This window comes from Petromyzon marinus, chromosome 4 (assembly GCF_048934315.1).
Source record: "Petromyzon marinus isolate PM22_M1 ecotype Great Lakes invasive population chromosome 4, UKy_Petmar_22M1.pri1.0, whole genome shotgun sequence".
In the NCBI taxonomy this organism is placed as follows: Eukaryota; Metazoa; Chordata; class Hyperoartia; order Petromyzontiformes; family Petromyzontidae; genus Petromyzon; species Petromyzon marinus.
In genome coordinates, this window is record NC_133670.1 from 5,878,084 (window position 1) to 5,901,974 (window position 23,891).

Consider the following 23,891-nt stretch of genomic DNA (forward strand, 5'->3'; position numbering starts at 1 on the left):
GCAACTCGTGTGTAAAGTGACATCACAGATACGCAAAGCATTCTGTGTATTTTAAATATGGTGGCGGAGTGTGACACGTGCTGTGGGACAGCAGTATGTGCTTAGGGGCACCACATTGGTGAGGTGTTACCCCCCTCGCCTGGTATACAGGAGATTGTGGATTCGATCTCGACCCTGAAGCCTGTATATTTGGACTTCGCGTGTTCTCCCTGTGGTTGCGTGGCTGCTATATATTTCCACGTAATAAGCCACTTCGTTGAGCTATTATTTGTGACCAGGTCCCTTTTGAAAACAGCTGTAGAGCTCAGTGGGCCGTACCTGGTAAAATATTTTTTTGAAAATAGTTTAATGAGGTTCCTGGTGTAGGAAAAGAAAAACCAAGTGGAACTTAAATGAGGTGAGCTGTACAATGCAGTGATAAGTGTCTCAAACAGAAGTATGTTTGACTGGTGCTTTATCATGTGGTAAGGATATGAGAGTTGACAAACTGAAATGGCTTTGAACATGTCTTACACCTGATGATGATTGCTTGTGTTGTAATCGAAACGTCGTGATAATTTTATTGTTTTATTTTTTAATTATTTTATTGTTTCCCTGCTACGTGACTTTACCGAAAGAACCAAGAATGTGTCTTAAAGAGTTACGTGCTTCTGGTATTAAGGCCTTACAACACCAGTGGGACAAATGCACACAGGTAGATTATCTTTAACAAAAAAAGAAGGTACATTTCATTCATGTCACTTGATTTTTACAAATAATCTGCAACTGAAAATTGCACGTTAAATTTGAATCACGCTGATGCATAATTATTGCCTGGCGTCTGGGTGGCGAGATGTGGCCAAACATAGGGGCTGAGAGGGATATTTGGGTCTCACAATGGAGCTGATGACCCGGCGGTGTGTGATGGCCAATTATTTTTGGCGAAATAAGTGGGAAAGCAGACTCAATTGGAAAGTGCAACGGGAATTGTATTCGATCTATGCCCCTTGATGGTTGCTGCAGCATTTGGTCCCACTGCTTTGTATGCTTCAGCTTCAGTGCTGTATATAATTAAACGCTACAACTCGAACTATTATCTTTGTTAAAATTACTTCATGTGATATACACAGGTTCATGGCTAACGATTTTAATTACGATCTACTAGTATTTCGGGAGAACTTTAGTTGAACTGAAAGATTTTCTTCATAATGGTATTGCTTAAGATGAATAATTGTGCGTGGGAGCAAACTGGAGTGCCAGGAGAAATCTCACAAACATGAAGGGAAACAACAAAAAAACAGATAAAATAAAGTGCTAGTGAAGTAGAAATCGTGACTTTCATCAGGCATTTGACTCGCAATTTAAAGGTTGCAAGTTCAAATCCCAGTCAGTGGTTGGGATATCATTCTGGTCTCCGTAAAAAAAACGAGGACCACTTTGTGTGAAGTCAACAGTGGTCGTTCTATGGAGAGAATGAACCCACCCTGGAATGTGGAATTTCCACCACTGCCTCTGGGCTGCCAACAACATACGTGCATCGCCAACCCCGCGTTGCTCCCTTGAGCAGGGAGACACTTTGGCTTGACTTTGCATTAAACTTAATGATATATCTCCCTCATACACAGTGTTATTGAAATAATCATTGTAATGCATTTCTAATAGTCATGATTTACTGTGGAAATTAGTTCTCTCAGCAGGCACTGCACAGTTTTCCATGTTATATGAGGTCAGCGTTGATATTAAGCCGTAATGGCTGAGATAAACCAAATGAATTGCAAAGCGAGATTTATTCAAATTATTTTTTGTGAGGCCCAGGATAAGACCATAAAACTCCCTATGGTTGATTTCTTTTTTTTCATTTCTGGATTCGTGGCTCGTACTCAAACCCGGGACCTAGACGACATTGTAACCTTAAGCGGGCATTTATCTGTCCAGACACCCCAATGTGACATTGACGACACTAAAGTGTCTATCAACAATGACAGAGAGGCACAGGTGTGCTACCTTATTAATGTCCATCTTCATTGCACCATGATATTGAACTTATTTCAGACATGTCCCATTAAGTAATGACATTGGCCGCACCAAGATTGAGCCGAGTAGAAAGGTGTTCATGTACACGTACGGTCGGCCCATTTGACAATCCATGGCTTAATGGAGTACTCTGCATGCCATACTTGCAGTGGGCGTTATTTGACCATACTTCACCATGCTGGTATTTGTGGAAACGTTTTTTTGTGACGATGGGAGGCGGATGTTAGAGCTTAGAAGTAGAGTTCAACAATGGGCATTGCTGCACTGCCCTCTTTTGCCCACAAACGAAACCGACCCCTTTGTTGGTGAAGTTATTTTGACCCGTGTCTATGAATACTAATTACATGATACGGAGCATGTAGCATGCAATGTCTCAAAATAGTAAATAGTCACGTAGCATTGTTTAAATACTTATATATATAACGTACAATTATCTTGTTTTCAATGTGTAAAGGTATTCCTCTACTTCATATATATGTACATGATCATTATCGGTGGGTAAATCGCACAATTCCTGCAATCATGGTTTAATCCTCTGCATTGACTACGATTCCTAGTGGAATCGTGGAACTGTTGGAATTGTGTGAGCTTGGCTGAGCCGGGTCTTGGCATTCAGGCAAGAAATCAGGCCACGTGGAAGCTGGCAGGGCCCATGCAATTCCTATCATTCATTCACATAACACCCCGATTTACGTCTCCCCCCCCCCCCCCCCCTTTGCGTCGTTTCGCAACTGCGTCGTGCACTTTATTAACACCGCCACCCGAGTTGCGTTGCCTTCAACCCCCACGCAACCGCGTCGCTGACGGCGTCGTCCGTCCTTTTTCGTATCCGTCACCTCGGCCTGTGCCACCACCGCCGCCACCACCACCACCACCTTACCATGCACACGAAATACTTTGTCTCGTGCATTGATAAGTGCAATGTACTGTAGAGTACAATGTATCATTTACGTGCGTTTATTTTTGGTGCTTTTATTTGATCGTGTGCTGCTTCTTTTTGCACCCTGTATGATTTGCGTTAAAGTTTACCGTTGTACACTACTATCGAGTACATGGTTTAGTAATGTCATTTAACGTCGTGGGCACATCTCGGACGAAGATGTGCGCATTAACACGCAGCTTCACCGTACCGTCTGTTGTCTCTGTTCAGCTCCAGTGTGAAAATTGCTTTGATTTTTACGTCGTTTCGATGTAACTTTCACTGACGTAAACCGGGGAATATCTGCACACAGGTTAGCTAAGTGTACGGCATCGCATATACACGGGGCAGCCTGGTGTGTATGTAGCCTTGGCCATACCTTAACAATTCTAGATTTAAAGCTTTCGTGACTGCAAGGGTCCATACTCTTTGGTTCTATTGGGTAAAGTCACATAGGTAAAAAATATAAAATAACAAAAATCACGACGTTTCGACCACAACACAAGTGGCCTTCATCAGGTGAAGGGACCAACCTGTCCGGAGGACAGCGTTGGAGTGAAAAAAGTCAAGCGCAGGTCGCCTCCTTTAAGCTGTGAGTGGGTAAACAGAAAAGACGCCTTGACAAAGGAATTAGCATAAAAATGTAAAGCTGTGCAGGCTCGCAAAAAGAATCAAAGATACATTAGCACCACCGTGAGAGTTTGGGATGCCACTAATTGAATGAACATACTGTACCATTAAACAACTCCAGCGCAGGTCGCCTCCTGCGCTGGACTTGTTTAATGGTACAGTATGTTCATTCAATTAGTGGCATCCCAAACTCTCACGGTGGTGCTAATGTATCTTTGATTCTGCCTGCGCTGGACTTGTTTAATGGTACAGTATGTTCATTCAATTAGTGGCATCCCAAACTCTCACGGTGGTGCTAATGTATCTTTGATTCTTTTTGCGAGCTTGCACAGCTTTACATTTTATGCTAATTCCTTTGTCAAGGCGTCTTTTCTGTTTACCCACTCACAGCTTAAAGGAGGCGACCTGCGCTTGACTTTTTTCACTCCAACGCTGTCCTCCGGACAGGTTGGTCCCTTCACCTGATGAAGGCCACTTGTGTTGTGGTCGAAACGTCGTGATTTTTGTTATTTTATATTTTTTACCTACGTGACTTTACCCAATAGAACCAAAGAGTACATACGTTAACATATACACGGGGCAGCTACGTGCACACGTAGTCTAGGCAATGCACAAGTGATGACCATGCCCGGGGCCAGTCTCCACATAGATACGTTGTGAATTAGGGTGGAATCGATTAACTTCCAACGCACTTGGCATCAGCCCGACGTTTCAATGGCGATTATGACTGCCTGGGATGTGCCTGAATTGCCACGATGGCTCGCTGGAATCGGCGATGCTTATCTAAGCTACATTTGCAGAAGCATCACAATAGAAATCCATTCTGTTGCAGGAACGATCGACGGCAGAATCCCTGCTCGAATCCCATTCAATTGAATGGAGATTTTAAAATGGCATAAGTTAAATCAGTGGGAGAAATTATAGGACTCGAAGATTATTCCTGCAGGAATTGCCTGGCTGATATGTGAATATCAGCTATGAATGTATTTTGTACGTTCTTTTCTTTTTTTAAATGCTCCTACTTTCCTGGAATAGTTTCCTCTAAATCACCATCATTTGAAGAATATCATGTATACGGTATGTCGGCTAGCTTAGCAAAAGAGACGTTTGTCTCAATGGGCTCTCTCTAGGTTATACAAGAAGTTAATGCATGTGTATATTACCCCTCGTTTAATATTTCGCTGTAACTGACAGGTACTAAGCCATCAGCGATACAGCTGTATAATCAATGAAGATCCCATTATAGCTAACAGCCCACTGAGTTCCCTCTTAGCTCACTGGTTATTGTTTGTGTAAATAATAGGTTGCCGGTTCTCATCTGAGAGTAGAGGAAAAGGTTTTTTTGTATTCTCGTTAAGGCCGAAGACTTAAAGTCGAGCACGATTTATGAGTGTTAAACCATTGAGTAATCCACTGGTAACACTTACGCATGGTGATGATAAATGAACAGTTGCATCTATGGATCACGATGTTAGGGCTAAGAACCCTTTATGCCCATGTTTGAAATGTCCCAATTACTCTTGGAGACGTTCTGGTAATATCGCCTAATAATTCTGGATGTAATTACCAGGGTAACGTCATACTACAATTGTAAATGTTGTGGATGTACTTAGTTGTTTGCTGTGTCGGGTGGTGGCTGGTTCACGACAAATCTAACCCCAAAAAAACCTCTATTATGAATTATATTGGTGGTCGCGAGAGAGTTGAATGAAAGTCTGATCCTCGATCCTGTACATCAGGGGTGGGGAACCTTTTTTTCTGCCAAGGGCCATTTGGATATTTATAACATCATTCGCGGGCCATACAAAATTAAATTCATGTTGCTATGAAAAAAGCGCCTAGATTTATTGAATTTCGAGTCGTGTGGTTGCCTTGGCAGGGCCAGACCAAATGATTTTGTGGGCCTTATACGGCCCGCGGGCCGGACGTTCCGCACCCCTGCTGTACATCATGGCCTTCAACCGCTGCTGTCATTCATAATAAAGGTTTTTGGGTTAGATCGCGTTTATTTATAAATGTGTCGTAACCCTCCACCACCCGACACGGCCAATCAGCAAAAAAAGTGTCACGTTGACAAATGACAATTAGATCACTACTTTAGCCCACCAGTGTGTTGAAGAGTTAATCCACATTTACAGTTTGAGTACGACGTTTCGCTGGTAAATACATCCAGCATCATCGGGCAATTCGCCAGAATGGTAAAGCCCTCGCTTGCTCCCGGTTTTTATATAGAGCAGCAGGGTGACGTCATCACTTAACTCATATCAGGTGCAGTGATTAGAGGCGGAGGGGGGGGTATTGTAATTATATAATCGATTAGTAATGTGAAAAAATTAGTAAAAATTAGCCTACGTGTTAAACCGCTGCTGTCATGTGCACAGCATAGAAACATTGCAGACAAATTCTCCTTAAGCTAACGTCTGTAAATTCAGTGGCGAGCTGACGAAGCCAAAAGCCTGGGCTTGAATCGGACAACCATCTGTGATGAAATCACGTCGTTGTCTATCATGTAACAAATAGAGGACAACAGTCTCTCTTTCCACGTAATACATAATAAAAACAATGTCTCTGTCCATCAGTCAAAGGGACTGCCAGACCAGTAGTCCACAATGATAAAGGAGGCAAACTTTTCAACGTTCTGAGTCTCCAGTGCAGTCAGGCCAAGAACCTTAAGTTGCCAGATGTTACAAGTGACATTTCAGACACCTGATAAACAGTAATCTGCTGCAGATGAATCTCACATGGACATATTCATATACAGTAATATAACGCAGAACGTATATAATTTAAGATAAACCTGGCAGGTAAGGGTTTAAACTCTTAAAGGAATTATCATTTTACTTGCAATACAGTTCCACACTGCTATATTTATACATATGCTGTACATCAATCAAGAGTAAGTGTACGTATGTGGAAATACTATTATATTTTTTTCTCTAAAACGTTTACAAGTAACTGTTTTCCCAATGAGAAAAAAACGATAGTGCCCTTCCTGCTGAAAAATGACCATGGGAATCCTTGACACAACACTGCTGATGTTGCTTTTGAAGCTGACAATTTTGCTCGGAATCTTGGCCTCAGAAACAGCAAGAAAACCATCCCCAACATAACTGCCACATCTATGTGACCTCCATGACTCCTCGAAATTAAATTACCCATTTATATTGCCTTTGCAGCAGGCACAAGTTGAAGCATACCTTAGAAACTTGTAAAGGACAAGTCAAACAAAGTTTAGAGAATCATGTTAAAGACGTACGATTATTTGAAACATGGCCAGGAGAAATGTTCATTATACTAAGGAAAAAAAGGAAAATGTCGTGGTGGTATAATGACCATGCTCTTTTTGTGCTCTCAAGTACACGTGTAAACGGATGGCTTTTGGAACAACTTACTCCATATTACAGCAATTACACAGTAAAAATATTAAGGCCTGTGCAAGTATATGCCTCATCAGTCTATTCTGTGTACGATGTCACAACTAGATTTATTTATGCCGTGCTTCTTTAGTCACAAAGCTGCACTTAGCTTTTACTTACACAATCTTAACAGTGGAGTATTTATTTTATAATTGTAATAAGGAAATGTATTTCATTCTCATAATGGCTTAGCGTTGAGCTTCATAGCATTACCTTCTGAATATCCGTAAAAATGTGATTTAAGTGCAGATGTACGTCCATCGCTTAAGCCCTCATTGCGTTTGAAGTCATGCCAGGAATTGGAATTAACAAGACATTAACAAAAAGTGCTGTCGTATTGCCTTTCTTGTGAGATTTACACTCCGTCCAGCAGTGCAAAGGCAGATAATGTTTGTATCCCGCACTGAGATAGTAATAGTTGAGCTAAAAGGAAATTCTTGCTCAGTAACATGAATCCATTAAACGCATCGTGTACGTGGCAGCTTTAATTGAGCAATGTTTCCAACAGTGCATTTATACAATCTCATTAAAACTAGATGATTTGCCCAAGGCCAAAGTACTCTCAAACAGAACAAAGCACTGTCAAGTTATTGAACACGAGAACATATATAATGGAATAGTGGGATTTGCGCATACTGAACCTGGCAGCCAACAACTGTGTATTGTTTAAGAATATCCCTATGGACACCGTACATTGCAGGACATCACGTTTTCTGTATTCCACAATGTGCTCCCCCAATTTATGTGTAAATAAGTGGGAGAAGTGACGCAGAGGTTTGCTCTGAATCTGGCGACTTGACTTCGATTACCGCCCACGGCTCTCATCAGTGGCAAATGATATCTAAGTCGGTCCTGCAACCTCACGAACCCACACTGATAAGCACGGTTGAAGCATGGTCCAAATACCCCTGTGCCCGACATGGCGTGGCCTTTATCCAAGAAGCGGACTGAAAAAGTCTTATATGTTAATTTCAACTCACTTAGGGTTAGTTTTATATGTTTTTATATATATGTGAAATAACCAATTGTCCACAATTCAATCATCCGCAATGTTATTTGTAAAAGCAATATGTTCATATGAGGTTCACGTAATTACCCATGGAGAACATTTACTAGTATTTATATCGACATTACCCATTAAAACGCTTGATAACTCCACCAAGACAACTTATTTGCAAAGTTAGCCACTGGATTATTCAAAGGGACATACCACAGAAACGTGATGTTTGTGATGGATAAAATTGTTATTTTGAATATTGTACACATCTAAAATTGACGATAATTCGATTTCTGAGTATAGCATTATGTACATGCAGTCGATGTTTATGGAGTACACCTACAGAGGTCAGGGGGCTGATATTTTATCCTGTGGATTACCCAAATGGTTGTCCTATGTAAAACTGGCCTCTGCCATAGGAGTGTGGAATTTCCACCACTGGCTGATGGTCTGCACGGACTCACTGCTTGTTTGAGTATGGAGACACTTTGACTTAATTTTTTTACAATATTCCTAACGATGCATTACAATTTAAACAACTTCTTACAAAACAAGCCACGTGCCGTTCTGGCAGTGTTAAAGAGGGCATATGCATGCCAAGATGTGGGAAGATATTTGGACATTTGTGGCATTGGCAATACACTGCACCGACAAATATCTCCAGATGTTTATTCACAAACTTCAAATGATTTGAAACTAGTTTTGCATGCAGATCATAGATGAAAAAGACCCATTTTTCACAACAGCCCAACTGAAACATCTGAGCGTGATGGGTCTTAATTTAAACATGCATTTAACATACAATGGTTTAAATTTGTTGAAATTTATTTTTTATCATTTATGAATTACTATTACAAGTAACTTGGTGATGGCAAGAGGCTAGGCCAGACATTTTGGCATATGCTTGTATTATCGGATTTTCAATGTTGGGTTGGTGAATCATTTTGTAATGATCACGCGACTCCCAACCTCTTGAGCTAAGCGGAAAGGCAGTACAGAAAGCGCATTACTTACTTGAATTAATTTTCTCAACATTATCCCCTCGTATACATGTCTAGTGACACCTTACACAGTAGTCTGCAAAGGGAAAGATTCCCTTTACTTCAAGCATCCCGAACGCCCTCGCTTCCTCTTTACATATCCCTCAAGCTCCTTTCCCGAAGGTTCCTTGTCCCGCTTTTTCCTCCAGCCAATCACCTTCCATTTTTTTCCGAACGGATTCCAACCGTTCTCCCTGTCAATCATCATCCGTATCCCACTCTTATCCGTGTTGTATTTCTCCTCCACAATCCCTTCAATTCCTTGCCTCTAACCAATCACCTTCCAGGCCCGTTAAGTGCAAATCAGAGGGCCTTGTTAAACTTCCGGAATGCACGTGTCATGCATGCCTGTGTCCATAACGTCCGGTGAGTATTTTCGGTTGTGATTGAAGCACTACACATGCACATTATCTACATACTTTGGTTTCCTTCCACGAACACACACGATGCCCAAAAAATGTTGTATTGGCCAAACATCTAAAAAGCAGGTCCCCTCATGCTAATTTTTTTTGCCACTATGTGAAGCTTTCCTGGATAAGCAATTAACTTTATTGTAGTCCTAAAAGGCAAGGGGGAGTATCGAGCCTTGCACTGCTGACATTTTGAGTTCAAATCAGTGCCGCAGACCAAGGTAAACGCCGGGTATTCCTTTCGCAGAAACTTTGATGGTGTCACTGCAGTCAGAAATACCGCACATAACAACTTAACTAATATCCTTGGTTCTTTCGGTAAAGTTATTTTATTGTTTCCCTTCTACGTGACTTTACCGAAAGAACCAAGAATATGAATCCCTGCAGTCACGAAAGCTTTAAATCAAAACTTAACTAATGGCTGGCAGGGATGGAAGAATGGGGACAACTGCATGAAGAAGCCACAGAGGCACTGCTTTCAAACATAACCTCTCACTGGCCCTGCCTATCAATCCTACCCTATCCTTTCCCTGCTCTGCCACCTCGCATCTCCCACCCACAGTTTAAATATCACCAGGTGATTTCTTCACATTACACGTCACACATCGCAACACTTTCATCAGCTCGCAATATGCTCCCATTTTTATTATCACAGGGAGACATGAACGTAACTAAGGAAAATAATTAAAATATACAACAGCCGTAAAAAAAAAAAAGACATGGTAAGATATAAATATGAGCTGAATATGTTTAGGTCGTGTCAATGGATTATTCACAAATATGTTAGATAACTTGATTAGAATGTATGTGAATAAATCAAGAATTCCAAAATATAGCTTACAATATTGGAAGGGTGCCACGGTCGCGAGATGTTAACTACCTCGCCAGATATACAAGAGGTCGTTCGTGGGTTTCATCCCAACCCTGACCCTTCCTTATTCGGAGTTTGTATGCTCTCCCCGTGGTCGCGTGGACTTTTCTCCAGGTCCTCTGCTTTTTCCCTCCACATGTATAAACATGCATTTAGAGTATTTGGCTGCGATACATCTCCACATGATAAGCCACTTCGTTGAACATATCGTTTGTGGCCAGGTCGCTTCTGAAAAAGAGCTATATAGCTCAGTGGGACTTACCTGGTATAATAAAAAGAGTTTCCTTTTTTGTAATAGATACCTCTGTTTACAACGAAAAGCCTAAACGATATACATGTTGACGATGGTTCTGTTACATGTTATAGCAAATATTATTTAGAGGTATGCTACATGTAGGAGGAAACCAAATTGTGGTTAGCCACCACACACAGAAGGGTCACAATCTTCCTGGCAGCAGTGCCCCGTCGAGACACCTTGGTATCTTGAAGCCAAGTGCCTGCGATTCGCGAACCCATCGTCAAATCTCCCGATTACCACATTTGCCGGGAACGCGCTTGGTTTGACGATTATCCATTTTAATTTATTTGGTGTGTGTACGGTAATGCATTTGCATGTGCATTGTATACACACATCGGGGCCATCAATCCTCCCAGCTCAATAGAACACAGTGATTACTGAATTGTGGAAAGTCAGCGTTGTTTGTCCTCGGGGTTCAAGGCCAGCATAGGAAGGAGCCCTGCATAATGTACATTTGAGAGTGACGCACTTCTATTTTGTGAACATCAGTACGGTACAATGCGGGTTTTGATTACGGAAAGACATTTGACAATCCAGGCCTTAGAAGTATTTTACTCATCGGAGCATGTCTGAATCAGTATTTTCGAGCTGCATTGATAACGCGTGCAGAAAAAGTATCCGGCAACTTCCATGTAGCAAGACTTTGTAACATCAGTAGTGTTATCAGCATGTGAATCTACAAATATCACTATCCAGGGTGCATTCTTTAAGCAAGCTGTCTAATATCTTTGCCTTTGCACAAGAACAATTCTAAATAAACAAATAACAAAATTCGGTACGTGTGTTGACCACATGTTTTCTTCAGTTGTTGGTGAAATTCCTCATTTTAATATAACAAAAAAACAGGTGGATACAATCTCATTGTTTTCATACCCTCGAAATTAGTTTTAATTTTTCGGATAAAATCCTGCGCACATTCATTCAACACTGGTGAGATACGCGGAGCTGTCGGGATGTGTCCAACGTCGAACGCATCCCTGACAAACTGCGCCGAAGCTGAATGCCGAGCAGTGGTGCATTTAGCTGGGATGTCCACAAATGAAAGGGCACGGATTTGTAGTAAAAAGGCACGGTGCACTTTCATCACAGGTGTCAGTATAAAGATAGAATGTGGAGACATTCGAGGACGTTGTTGAATTGGGTAGTGACGTTGCAATAACCCAGGAGAATTGGCGAGAGAGAGATGTCAACAGATGTATTCTTTTTTGCAGGGCGCTGACAGCAAGAAATGACGTGACCCACTCTGACAGAATATAGAGGTCAATTCTCGTGTTGGAGATGGATGCTTGAGGCAGGGTAAAGTCTGTTACTGTTAAGATCAGAGGGCTTTGCACATTTAGAAACCCAGAAACACAAGAAGCTGTTGCCCTTTGAATAGAAGTGCATGCAAAGGATGCTTGTAATTTAATGGCAGGACAACTTGAATATCCCCTTTCTAGCCTTCAACATCCCCCATGGTCTCACGCCTGCGCACCTTTCGCCTTTGATCTCACTATATTCCCATTCACTTGCTCTCAGCTCCAGCAACCAAGGCCCTCTGTCAAAACCTTCGCTCTGTGGGAGATCGCCCATTCTTGTCTAAATCTACCTGTCTCTCATCTCACTACAGAACAATTTTACCTCAATGAGCCAGCACCAACCACTGTCCAAACGCGCTCTTCTGCAAACATGCGGGATATTTCGCTTAATATCTCAGAATTTCCCTGGACTGCGCAGGAAAACGGACGTGATAACGCTTTGGTTTTGTGTTGCGGAACGTTTCACAAAACCCAAGTTCTGCCCCCATGCGTTTTGAGTATTTGGCTGCTATAAATGGCCACATGATAAGCCACTTCGTTGAGCTTTCATTTCTGGACATGTCACTTCTGAAATTGAGCTATATAGCTCAGTGAGCCTTACCTGGTAAAATATATTTTTAATAGTTTAATAGTTTTCCTTCCATCAATCTTGAGATCATTGTGGTTGTTGAGCATACATCACCCACCATAAAGGAAAGCCACAAATTGATACAACTTAAAGTGATGAAAGTAAAAAACAGCATTCCTGTTTCTATTTAAATGCCATGTTGTCTCATGATTTCTGAAGAAAAGAAATATGTATTTCAAGTACAGTAATAATAACTCTTGGGACATCATAATTTAATCACACCCTTGCTAATTCTATTTTCCATATGAATGCATTACCAAGGTAAAATATTGTATGCATTAAAAAGACACACACAAGTTGCCTTGTTGCTAAAGAAGAGCCAATGTACAAACCATGAGCATACAATATATATTTTATCATAATAGACTGTCAAAGATGACATCAGTGGAATATTTTACGTCCACATGGGCATTTGCTTCGAGCTAAAAAACTATTAAATGCTGAAAATGTTGTGCCTTTTAAAACGCTATCTTGTAATTGTTACCATAACCTAATGATGCTTAATTATGTTTTAGTTTTAAGTGACATCTTTTTGGTGGATGCCAAGCGTTGTGCAGTGCAAATAAAAAAACAAAGATTTAATTAGACATGAATCAGCCGATTTAATTAAAAATTAGCAAATGTTGTTTGATTCACTAAACAACCACACCGTTGACACTGGGTTTTGTGTAAACAAATATTATTCCACCGTTCATATTACCGATAGTGATTTAAAGACAAAGAGGGTCAAGATGTCACAATACTGTGGAAGCCCCAGTCTTCCCCTTGCATGTTGAAGTTTAATCTTGTATAATGTTGAGCATTACCCATTATTTCCCTTTTGCTGTACCTTCGTGCATCCAAGTCTAAAAGTGGCCAACAGTTTAATGTGACTGACCCATAAATCCCGTGATTTGAAGGCAGTGTTGGTGGATTACACGTATTTCATAATTAACCATGAGGCTCTCAACGTGCTAAACTGCATGGTGGCCAAAAGACAGCAGTCCAGTAAATAGGTTCCTCACTTGGCCGTGCAGATTTTTTGTTTTTTCACGTGGCATGTGATTTCTTCCCACATGTAAAACTCCACCCGGGTAACAAAATTAAATAAATTTGGTGTCGCACTCACCTTCATTAACGGCCCTGAAACAGTCGTGGGAATTAAATATTCCTGTGGCAGATGGCAGTCTCTTGCCCTGGACAACCATGGACATAATTTCTATGTACATGCATAATTTATGTTAAGTCACCAGCAACCCTATCGGGTTAGGGTTGACACCTCTGAGGCACAAAAACCAGGACGTGTCATGGCAAGAATATCTCACGGCACGGGAGGCGGGCAGAGCTTCACGTGAACGCATCGCCTTGCCACCTCAAAAGGAGGACAATCCTGGCCAGGGGAGAAACACTACCAGTGGAGCATCGTCTACCTTGGGGAGGTCGGAGTCGTCCTCGCTGATCATTTCCCAGGTTTCTCCATCGAGGCTCGTGGCCAGGCGGAACTTGCGCACGTGCAACCGGTTATCCGGAACGGTGCCGGACTTGGCGCCCTGCAGGATGATGCCGCGGACGGTGTGCCGCCCGCCCAGCTCCACCTGCAGCCACTCACCCACGGGGTGGGACGCCCCGTGGGGGGGCATTGGCGCCCAGCCGTACGCGGAGCTGAGCAGCCGCGCACTCGATGGAGCCCAGTTGAGCCCTCGCTGGGACGAGGACTGCAGCTGCCCATCTTGTATCCTCCCGGAGAGCATTCCCAGCATGCCAGAGCAAGGGTAGTCTGTGGGCACAATTAATCATTTGCCGCTTACATGGAGAATATGGTTATGCTCCTTCGTCTTATGGCTGTGGTGCACAAATACAAATAAGAAAAAAGTCGATGCTCTCGTCAATATCGCTGCGGCCTGAAAAGTGCAAATATATAATACGTGACGTTTCAGGCAATATGGTCATTCTCTAAAGATGTACGTGCTGTGAAGAAGGGGCGTTGCCTAAAACATTGCCTATTATGCATTTTTCGTTTTAAGGCCACAGTTTTATTGGCGAAAGTGTCCTGTTAATTGATTCGGTGTGTGGCACGGCATGGTGTAGTAACAGTGTCCTGTTTTAAATAACTTACATGGGTCATGGCAGTAGCAGAAGTGCAGCGGTTCACGCACTGCGCTATGCACCCGTTGACCTGAGTTTGATTACTGGCCATGGCTATTAATGTTGTATAGGACAGCTGTGATGGCTATTCTCTGATACACAAGAGTGAGAAAAGGTTGCATAGATTCAAACACAACAATATTTTTGTTCTGCAGAAAGGATTGGAAAAATGCAGGCATTACAATCAATTGAGAAATCTTAACTAAGATTTTAGATTTGTTGATAACAGCAATTTTAACGTCCAATGGAAATGAATAAACCCAACGTGTATCTGTGCTCAACAAGCAATGGGGAAGTTCTCATCTCTATTGGCAGCCTTGAGACAGATGGGAATTCCACATTCCCATGCCAGTATTTTCCTGCAATGACTACAATCATATAATGCATATTATTACGTGCCATTAAATATGGTCCTATTTAATATTTTGTTTGCTCAAGGTGACCTGGGTTAATAAAGACTACCATATCATGTTTCGTCCGGATACTGCTGCTTTATTACAAAACCCTTACGTGGTGCCTCGTGCCTGAAACAAGGACAATGTAGACCCTGCTTTAACGTTACCATTCACACTGGAGGAATTATCCATAGTGCCCAGCTTTAAGCAGTGAGGAGGGCAATAAAACACGAATCCAGACTGGTTGTTTGATCTACCCTTAGGTAACACAAGACAGAACGTACCCCTTATTAGTGCAGAAATGTATTATAATGATGATCATTTCCCTGACCTCATTATGAAATAGTTCTTTTCAAAGTGGCCATCAAGAAAAAAATGCTTTTCGTTCACGTTGTAGTAATTTCATTTGCTCTCCAATGAAGGTGTTACTGAATTAGGAATTACTGCGTATTGATCGTTTTGGATTCCTTGAAAGATGGGGAACATTTATGAAGTCAATGTTTAATAAATAAAAATAACATTCATATCCTGAGGCTCATTACAAAAAAAAACAACGCTGCCATTGCACAAAAAAACATTGACGTCCAGCATAAATTAAAACTGAGCCACGTTCTTGAAAAGGAAAACAGAAAATAACAGGCGTTAACGTGCAGAACTATTATAATTAAAATGTCAGAAGGTTATATCAGAGAGTGTAATGATATGGTCATCAGTGTACCTAGAATGCCACCAAAAAGGATAATATTGCAGAGCTCTAATATATGCTTTGATTTGCTATGCAAATGACACATCCTTAGATATGCAGGACGAATACGCCTGGCCTTTCCCCGCCCTCTCATTATCCTTGTGTAATTATGAAATGATTGCTGCAAACTGTACCTAAACTCCCAAAAAGTCAACTAAAATATGATTTCTTGTTCAAATAAGCATTCAGGCAGTGCTTGTTCCCTGTTTACAGCCCTACGGGTGGGGGGGGGGGGAGCGAATCTATCCATAGGACAATCACCGTTGGCATCGTGGTCCTGATTTTATGATACCCAGTGGGATGATTGGTTGAGTCAACCACCAACCAGGATTTGAACTCGCAACTTTCCGTTTTGCAAGCCGCTCCGTCGACCGTTGAGCCACGTGACCGGTTACCACCAACCGAAGGTGGATTCAGCCAAATTTCTTAATTCACGATAGAAGATATGTGGACTAGATTCACCTGTGGAATAAAAATATGGCAGAGCCTTCGCTTGCAGCACAGAAGGCGGCCAATTCTGAGTCAGCGCAGAGCGTTGATTTCCAATGCAGTGTCACGAAGGGCACGGCTTAAACTTCCCCCAGGTGGCAACCAATCAGCCTATTATCTAGTTATAGTTCATAGTTCATTTATTTGGTATAGCCCTGTGAGCCATTCGGCTCTTGAATCGGGTGCAACCGCAACAAACAAAAAACATGAACAAGAAAACACGAATCTGATACAAGGTGGTGCACAGCTAGCTGTGAGAGTTTCCGAATTGACATTTCTTCACCACCTGACGTGACGCCGAATATATTTTTGGGGAAAAAGTAAAAGAAACCCGTATCATCTCGGCCCGAGAAATAGCATGAGATGTATTGTCTGATGCATGTGTGGCATCATTACTTTGTATGCAATATTGAGGGCACTTTCAGTTTTTCTATGGTGCCATGCCACCTAAATATATATATTCACCATTGTGTGGATTACAGTACAGTTCTGGCCTGCGCATATCTTTTGAGGTCCTTTGGAGTTCTCATTGGCAAGTAAAGAACCTCAAATTGTGAAATAATCACGCAGCATCTTAAATCAGATTTCGAGTTTTTTCCCAACTTGGAGTGGGTGTTTAAAGGAAACAATTTCACTTACAAAAAAAAAACCGAGAGTCAATGTTTTTTTTTGGCAAGTCTCTGTACATGCACACGCACACACACACACGTGTGTGCAATTCAACACTTCCATAACATATGCCCAACGCTCCGGCAATGGCGTCTTCTCTGACTTTGATGGCACAGCAAATTAGAACTCCTTCAAGCTATGAGGTGCAACCGAAACAGTTGGTCATGTGTTTTTAGCTGCTGAAAAATTGATGCTCTCTAATGGTCGACCGATGCATGAGCCATCAATAGAGGGTCCGTTCAAGTGGAGGCAGGCATTGATGAGGCAGCTGTGTGGTGGTTTGCATGACAGGCTCTTTGCTTAAAGCCTTTTAAGCTGCCTTTTTAATTCGGGATTGGATGCACCAATAGTGGATGAGCGTTCCCTACAGGAACCAGTTTATTTTTGATCATTGCCAACATGACGATGCCAACATTTTTCCCAAACTGAGTTTAAACATTTGTCTTTTTGTTCGAGAGTTCGTTTGTAAGTTAACTAAATTAACATTTCGCAAAGACACATGTTGTTGTTGTTGTTGTTGTTTTCTTATTATGAATGCGGTAGTCACAGCGCTTGTCATAGCAGTTCTGGAAGGTCCAACAAAGACATTTCAAGTGATATAGCACGTGATTTACACGCTCATATGGAAAAGTTGCCAAATGAAGGTTACAGGGATGTGACCTAGGCAGACAATTTTTTTTCCGTGGCATCTTCACAAATGGCATGTCAGAGTCGCCAATGAAAGTAGCAAGGGTTGGACATGCGCTACCTGAATGGATGAGACTGTCATCGGAATACACGTAAGCAATGATTTCATCGTCTTTCCCCATGGTGTTTTTTTCTCTCTCCACTCAAGTCCACATGTGCAACACTTGCAATACCGTGCATTGAGAGTACCGCTGTCTTGTTCTATTGTACGGTACTTTCAACTCAGGTAAAACAAATTTACAGCTCTTGGATAGCTGGAATTCAGAAAAAGGTTGCTTAAAAAAACACGTTTAAGCCACTTTAGTATGTGCACAAAATTCACCGCCCATTTTGTGTCATTAGCAGACAACGGAAAACATTTTCCAGCAAAAAATATGTTTTCTTATTTCCATGGCATGACGAAAAATGCAATCTGGGGTTGTGTCCCTGCACCAGTAGGTGCTGCACTACGAGCACAGCGGCTGTGTTGTCCCTGCCCTGGGAATGTAGATATGTCACCAGCCCCATGGAGATGATCTCCACTGCAAGCTTGTTTAAGCGTGGAGACTTTCTGGCTGGGCCGCGTGTTCGAGAATTGCAAGACGGGAACGATGTCGAGCTGTGGCGTGATTTGGGAGAGCGTGAGCCTCGGAGCTCGCTCGAGAACGTTAAGTCTGCCCTTGTTGCTAACCGTGGCATGGCCACACTAATTGCCCTGTGCGATTGGAATGCGGTAAGGTGATTCTACTTTTACAGTCAAGGCTTGTCATGAGATAATTCAATCCTCGTTATTCCATGATTCCGAAGATCTATTTTTCACGTGGGTTCTGCTACGTTGGGGGTTGTTAGGCCAACACCAACTGCATTGCATGTTTCTTAGCTATGGGAGAGAACCTAGAGAACCTGGAGGAAAGCCATGCAGAACAGGGAGATAACGTGTAAACTCCACTCAGAAAGTTGGCCGAGTCAGCAATCAAACCCAGGTCCTTCTTTTTGTGAGGCGCAAGCATTACCACTGCGCCACCCTTCCTCCCAAGCTGGCAGGTAATACAGCATTGTGACGTGATGTAGCACTGCCTACGCTCAACTCAATCAGAGTACACTCGATCTAGTCAGATATAGGTTAATCAGCCTTGAGCCCGGATAGTTACGTGGCGGGTGAATGTCACGCACAGAAAACAGTTGTAACAGCAGGTGTTCTGGGCACTAGAGGGCAGCGCAGCAAACGCCATTGTTCTCCACTCTCCCAACCTTCAACTCTCATTGGCCAGCATGGGTGGCATGTGGTCAAATATCCCTCACGGCCCCTCGAGGTGTGGTAAAGCCCATCAGCCGGCAGTCGACCGACGCAAAGAACGGTCGTGGTACGTACGACAGGATGCGTGGTGTGCCGTGGCATGGCACGGTGTGGTAAGCAGCAGGGCATGCCGTAATAATGCAGCGCGGGCAACTTACCAGAGATGTGACATCCGTACAGCTCAAAGCGGAGGGCGATGCCATTCTCCCAGCTCCGGGGCCTCACGCGCACAAACCGCGTCAGCACAGGCTCTGAGAATTTGTTCTCCACCAGCGAGGATGCGTCCGAGTTGGCCGAGAAGACCTGTGGAGCGTTAGGCCCTGGGTGTAGTTACTCTGGTTGGAGTTCGCACGTTCTCCCCGTGGTCACGTTGATTTTCCGCTGGGTCCTCCGGGTTTCCCCTCCACATTTAGTAACATGCATTTAGAGTATTTGACTGATAGAAATTTCCACGCGATAAGCCACTTCGTTGAGCTATCATTTGTAGTCAGGTCGTTTCTGACAAAAGAGCTACATAGCTCAGTGGGCCTTACCTGGTAGAATTAAAATGTTTTTAGTTTAAATTGAGATACGAATTAGATTCATTATTTTGTGGTAGTGCATGTCTAAGATCCCGGCATACATGTACTTATTCTTTATCATATATGTAAGCATAGCATATGTAATCAGGGGGGGATCAGTGGTACAGTGGCTACAGCATTGTGTGATTAACCTGAGCACCTCAGTTTGATTCCCGGCCATGGCTAACGCCAGTAGTGACTGATATTTGAACTGAGCCTGCACCACCCCTTAACCAAAACTCACTGAAGAGTGCGGTGAAATATCGTATGCGCAGAACTCCCCATAGCTGGCATGACATGGAGATGCCTTCATTGAACAGTGGATTTACATAAGACTGTAAATAATGGCGAGATGTTAACTCCCTCGCCTGGTATACAGGAGGTCGTGGGTTCGATCCCGACCCTGACACCTGTAAATTTGGAGTGTACATGTTCTCCCCATGGTCGCGTTGATTTTTCACCGGGTCCTCCGGTTTCACCCTCCACATTTATAAACATGCGCTTAGAGTATCTGGCCGCTATAAATTTCCACGTGATAAGGCACTTTGTTGAGCTATCATTTCATAGCCAGGTCGCTTCTGAAAAAGGGATATATAGCTCAGTGGGCCTTACCTGGTAAAAGAAAAGTTTAGTTTTTTAGTTTCTTAATATTATTATGGTTAATGAAAGGAAAGATGACTTAATAATGCAAGCAGATTTCAAAACAAACAGTTTGTTACAATGTGGCTCTGTGAAGTGTGAAACTTTGCGTACCTTGGGCATCCTTCCCTCTTTCAACATCATCCAATCGTCTCCATTGCTGCTGACTTCCATCTTGTATGATGTCACGTAGTAGCTCTTCTTGGAGTCCTTTGAAATGGCGCCCTGTGTCGCGATTCCACTCAGGATTTTCAGGTAGCCTAGATCAGCCTATTGAGATAACAAAAAGGAGAGTTCACTGGGCTGAAAACAGGAATTTAAATAAATGAGTTAAAATAAAATATTATCTTTGCAAATGGCAGTCTTCATGAAAAACAGAGAAACGTAATCTCTATAAGCACATGCGCATTATCACGTTCGTTGCATTTAAAATCGTTGCATTGAATGTCACTCGTGTTGTTTTTACTTTATTTCTATATATATTTCCTCCCAATATATTTTAACTGTGTTTTCAGAGTTGTATCGAGTTGAGCTGAACAATCAGAATATGTATTTAGACTGGAGGAATCCGATGAGCTATGAAGCTCTTTTGGCACACATGTCTAGTAGGTTTCATAGATATCCAGTAATGTTCAATCAGAGCTATCATTCTAAGGGGCCGTCCATAAATGACGTCACGCGATTTTGGACGATTTTTGACCCCCCCCCCTCGTCACATGGCGTCACAAAAAGTCAGACCCCCCCCTCAAATATGACGTCACAAAACTCTGCCCCCCCCCCCAAAAAAAAACATGTTTCAAATAACTTTAAACTATTGTCATTGTCGTGCGTATTTAATGTGGCGATGCATTCTGATGTAGGAGAAAACATTTATTAAAAAGTCTATTTAATTAAGTAGAACGTGTTGTCTATATTTATTTAAAGTTGCGCATTTTGATGTGACGTCACATTTCTCAACCCCCACCCCCCTCGTCACACATCGTCACACATGTCTGACCCCCCCCCCCCCAGGTGCATGACGTCATTTATGAACGGCCCCTTAACGAAGTGGCTTATCACGTGGAAATATATAGCAGACACATACTCTAAATGAATGTTTCCAAATTAAGTGAAGAAAAAGCTAATTAATTATACATATTTGTGTGCTTTGAATGCCTTAAATGCTGTTTCTCAATTTTTCCGGAATGCTCCTCGCATTATACGTTTTATTTGGAAAGTTTATATACTGCATTGTATTTTATTATTTTGCAAAGTTAAAACTAATCTTCTCCCAAGCATGTTTCTCTTCCTTGTTGAGCACTTGACTGTGGTCCAGGTAATAACGTTTACTGCCTACAATTTACACACTACAGCAATAATAAGACTATGAAGTATATATTTTTTGCCAAACGAGACTAAGTTGACAATATAAAAAAGTATTTTTTATTAAAACGTGCGGCAAATTTTACGGCAATTTGTGCTGTGTGATAGCTCATTACCAGTGCCTTATAAATTACACAAAACCTCAACTTTATGTTTCTTAACTAAACTCATTGTTTTACACAAGCAATGTCGATACTAAGGGTTCCAATGCAGTAAATGTGCACATTTTTACTTCATTATTCCCAACCAACGGTACAAAAAAATGAACACTTTATCCAACATAGTTGTGGTTCAGTGGAGGAAGATATTTTACTTTCAGCTTATTTTTGACCATTCGGAATGTGACCAGGAGCCGAGTAAGGAGGAATTAGGTGAGTGATGTGTGTGAAAGTAATCCTTGCATTTGGGACATTAGAGAGAAGGCTTTAAAGGTTTTGACTGCTCCACTGAAATCAGTATCTGGGGGTCAAGGTTTTTTTTTTCTTAAGATGGCCTAAGAGTGCTTCTGCGAAGAGCCTAATGGCCTCAATGACATGTAGGGCGTCTTTAGCGTGTTTTGGTAGTAAAAAAGACACACAAACACACGGTGTGAGAAACTGCCCGGCATTTGGGGACATATAAGTGAAGGCTATTGTGCGTTAGAATCGAGGCCCCCCCCCCCAACCCACACACAGAACGTTGAATTCTCACTACCCTCCACACGTTCGGAGTTTGAAACTACCAAGTGACTGTTTTTTTTGTTACTGCAGGCAGAGTGATGTTTGTGCTCTGCAGACGCGTAACACCAAACCTGTATCCACTCCTTGTTGGAGTCAGCTGCCGGCGTCCATGCGTGGACGGGGTTGTTGAGCCGAGCCTGTTTGGGCATCCACTCTTTGTTGGGGTACATTGAGGAAGCTGTGATCTGCTCATCTCGTATTTCCAGAGACTCCATTCCCAGGGGCTGGTTGCACTTCACCGCTAGATGCACGTGGTCACGGGAAATAAGTGTGACTCGAATGCACCGTGGCGTACGCAAACGAACGCGACAGTTCCCACACAAAACGCAGATAACTGCATTGACAGTAAGATAGGGGAGATACAAATGAAAAAAAAAACATTCGTTTTACACTCGTCACAGTGATGGCAAGCACCAAAGCATTTGGCCTTGTAAATGCTTAAAGTATTAAAGAGCTAAATAGTTGTTCGAAATAATTAACCCGTAATGAATAATTGCACAGCTGCAATAGCTATGTGAGGCAACCGTTGTTGGTACGCAATAATCTCTTCCTTTGTGTACATCCAGTGTCCCCGAGTTGTTCAGCACATGCAGTAGCTATCGAATGAGCAAAACAGTCAATATAGTAGAACCCTTCTTAACGACCACCCATGTTAACGACTAATCGCTTAACAACGGGCCTCCATAGAGCCCAATGTGTAGTGTATAGTGCAGTGTATAGAAGTGTAGTGTATAGTGTAGTGTATAGTAGTGTATAGTAGTGTCGACTAGAACCCTTATTAATGACCGCCCATGTTAGTGACTAATCGCTCAACGACGGGCCTCCATAGAGCCCAATGTGTAATGTATGGTGTAGTGTATAGAAGTGTAGTGTATAGTGTAGTGTATAGTAGTGTGTATAGTGTAGAGTAGAACCTCTCTTAACGAACACCCCTGTTAACGACTAATCGATTAACGACAGACCTCCATAGAGCCCAGTGTGTTCACTTACCGACCATTCCCCTGTTAACGACGGGCTGTTGTAGCTACATTAAATATTAATTAACATTGATTAACCATGTTTATTTTAATAGTATGTGTTTATAAGGTTGTTAGCATATTTATGTATTAAATCCATTGTTTTAATATTGTAAAGTACGTTTTTCGGGTGAAAAAGGGTAACTTTCGATGCCATCGGAACGAATTAAGCCCTTAACGTGCATTTCCCATGCCCGCTTGACGACCAAATCACTTAACGAGCGGTTCCGTGGAACCAATTGCCGTCGTTAAGAGGGGTTCTACTGCATACGGCATTCCAGTCCTACAGGTGGGGTTACCTCTCGTGCTGCACTATAACTGTTGGGTGAGTGACCGTGGGGTGACCTACAGGGAGGGAGCCTTGCATGCACACCATATGCGCAGGAAAGTATATGATGTAACATGATAATTATTTGCATACGTAAAATCAAACATATAAATAACATTAGAGGCTTTTGTAAACCCGCTGGTGAGTGAGGACCCCCCCGTACAATTGGCATTCATGGGGCAGCAGGGGGTGTTGAGATACTTCACCACCTTGGTCAGTACTGGTAGAAGCGGAAGGTGTTCATAAGTTATTCACCACCGATGTTAGCCCTGACTGGGAATCCAACTCAGGTCACTGGGCTAAAAGCAGTGTGTTTACCACTGCACCACTGCTATATAAATACTGAATAGAGCATGAATTTC

At 42.4% G+C, this 23,891-nt stretch overlaps 1 protein-coding gene across 2 annotated transcripts in view; it reads right to left on the bottom strand.

Annotated features, from left to right (window-relative positions):
• Positions 1-23,891, bottom strand: part of LOC116938811 (neuropilin-2-like) — a 147,534-nt gene that overhangs the window by 54,438 nt on the left and 69,205 nt on the right. For both annotated transcript variants that reach the window (XM_032946485.2, XM_032946486.2), the window contains exons 6-9: positions 22,257-22,426; positions 20,219-20,374; positions 19,064-19,208; positions 13,930-14,276 (exon numbers count right to left, since the gene is read on the bottom strand). In XM_032946485.2, the coding sequence (XP_032802376.2) occupies positions 13,930-14,276; positions 19,064-19,208; positions 20,219-20,374; positions 22,257-22,426 (818 nt within the window). The remainder of the gene's footprint in view (positions 1-13,929; positions 14,277-19,063; positions 19,209-20,218; positions 20,375-22,256; positions 22,427-23,891) is intronic.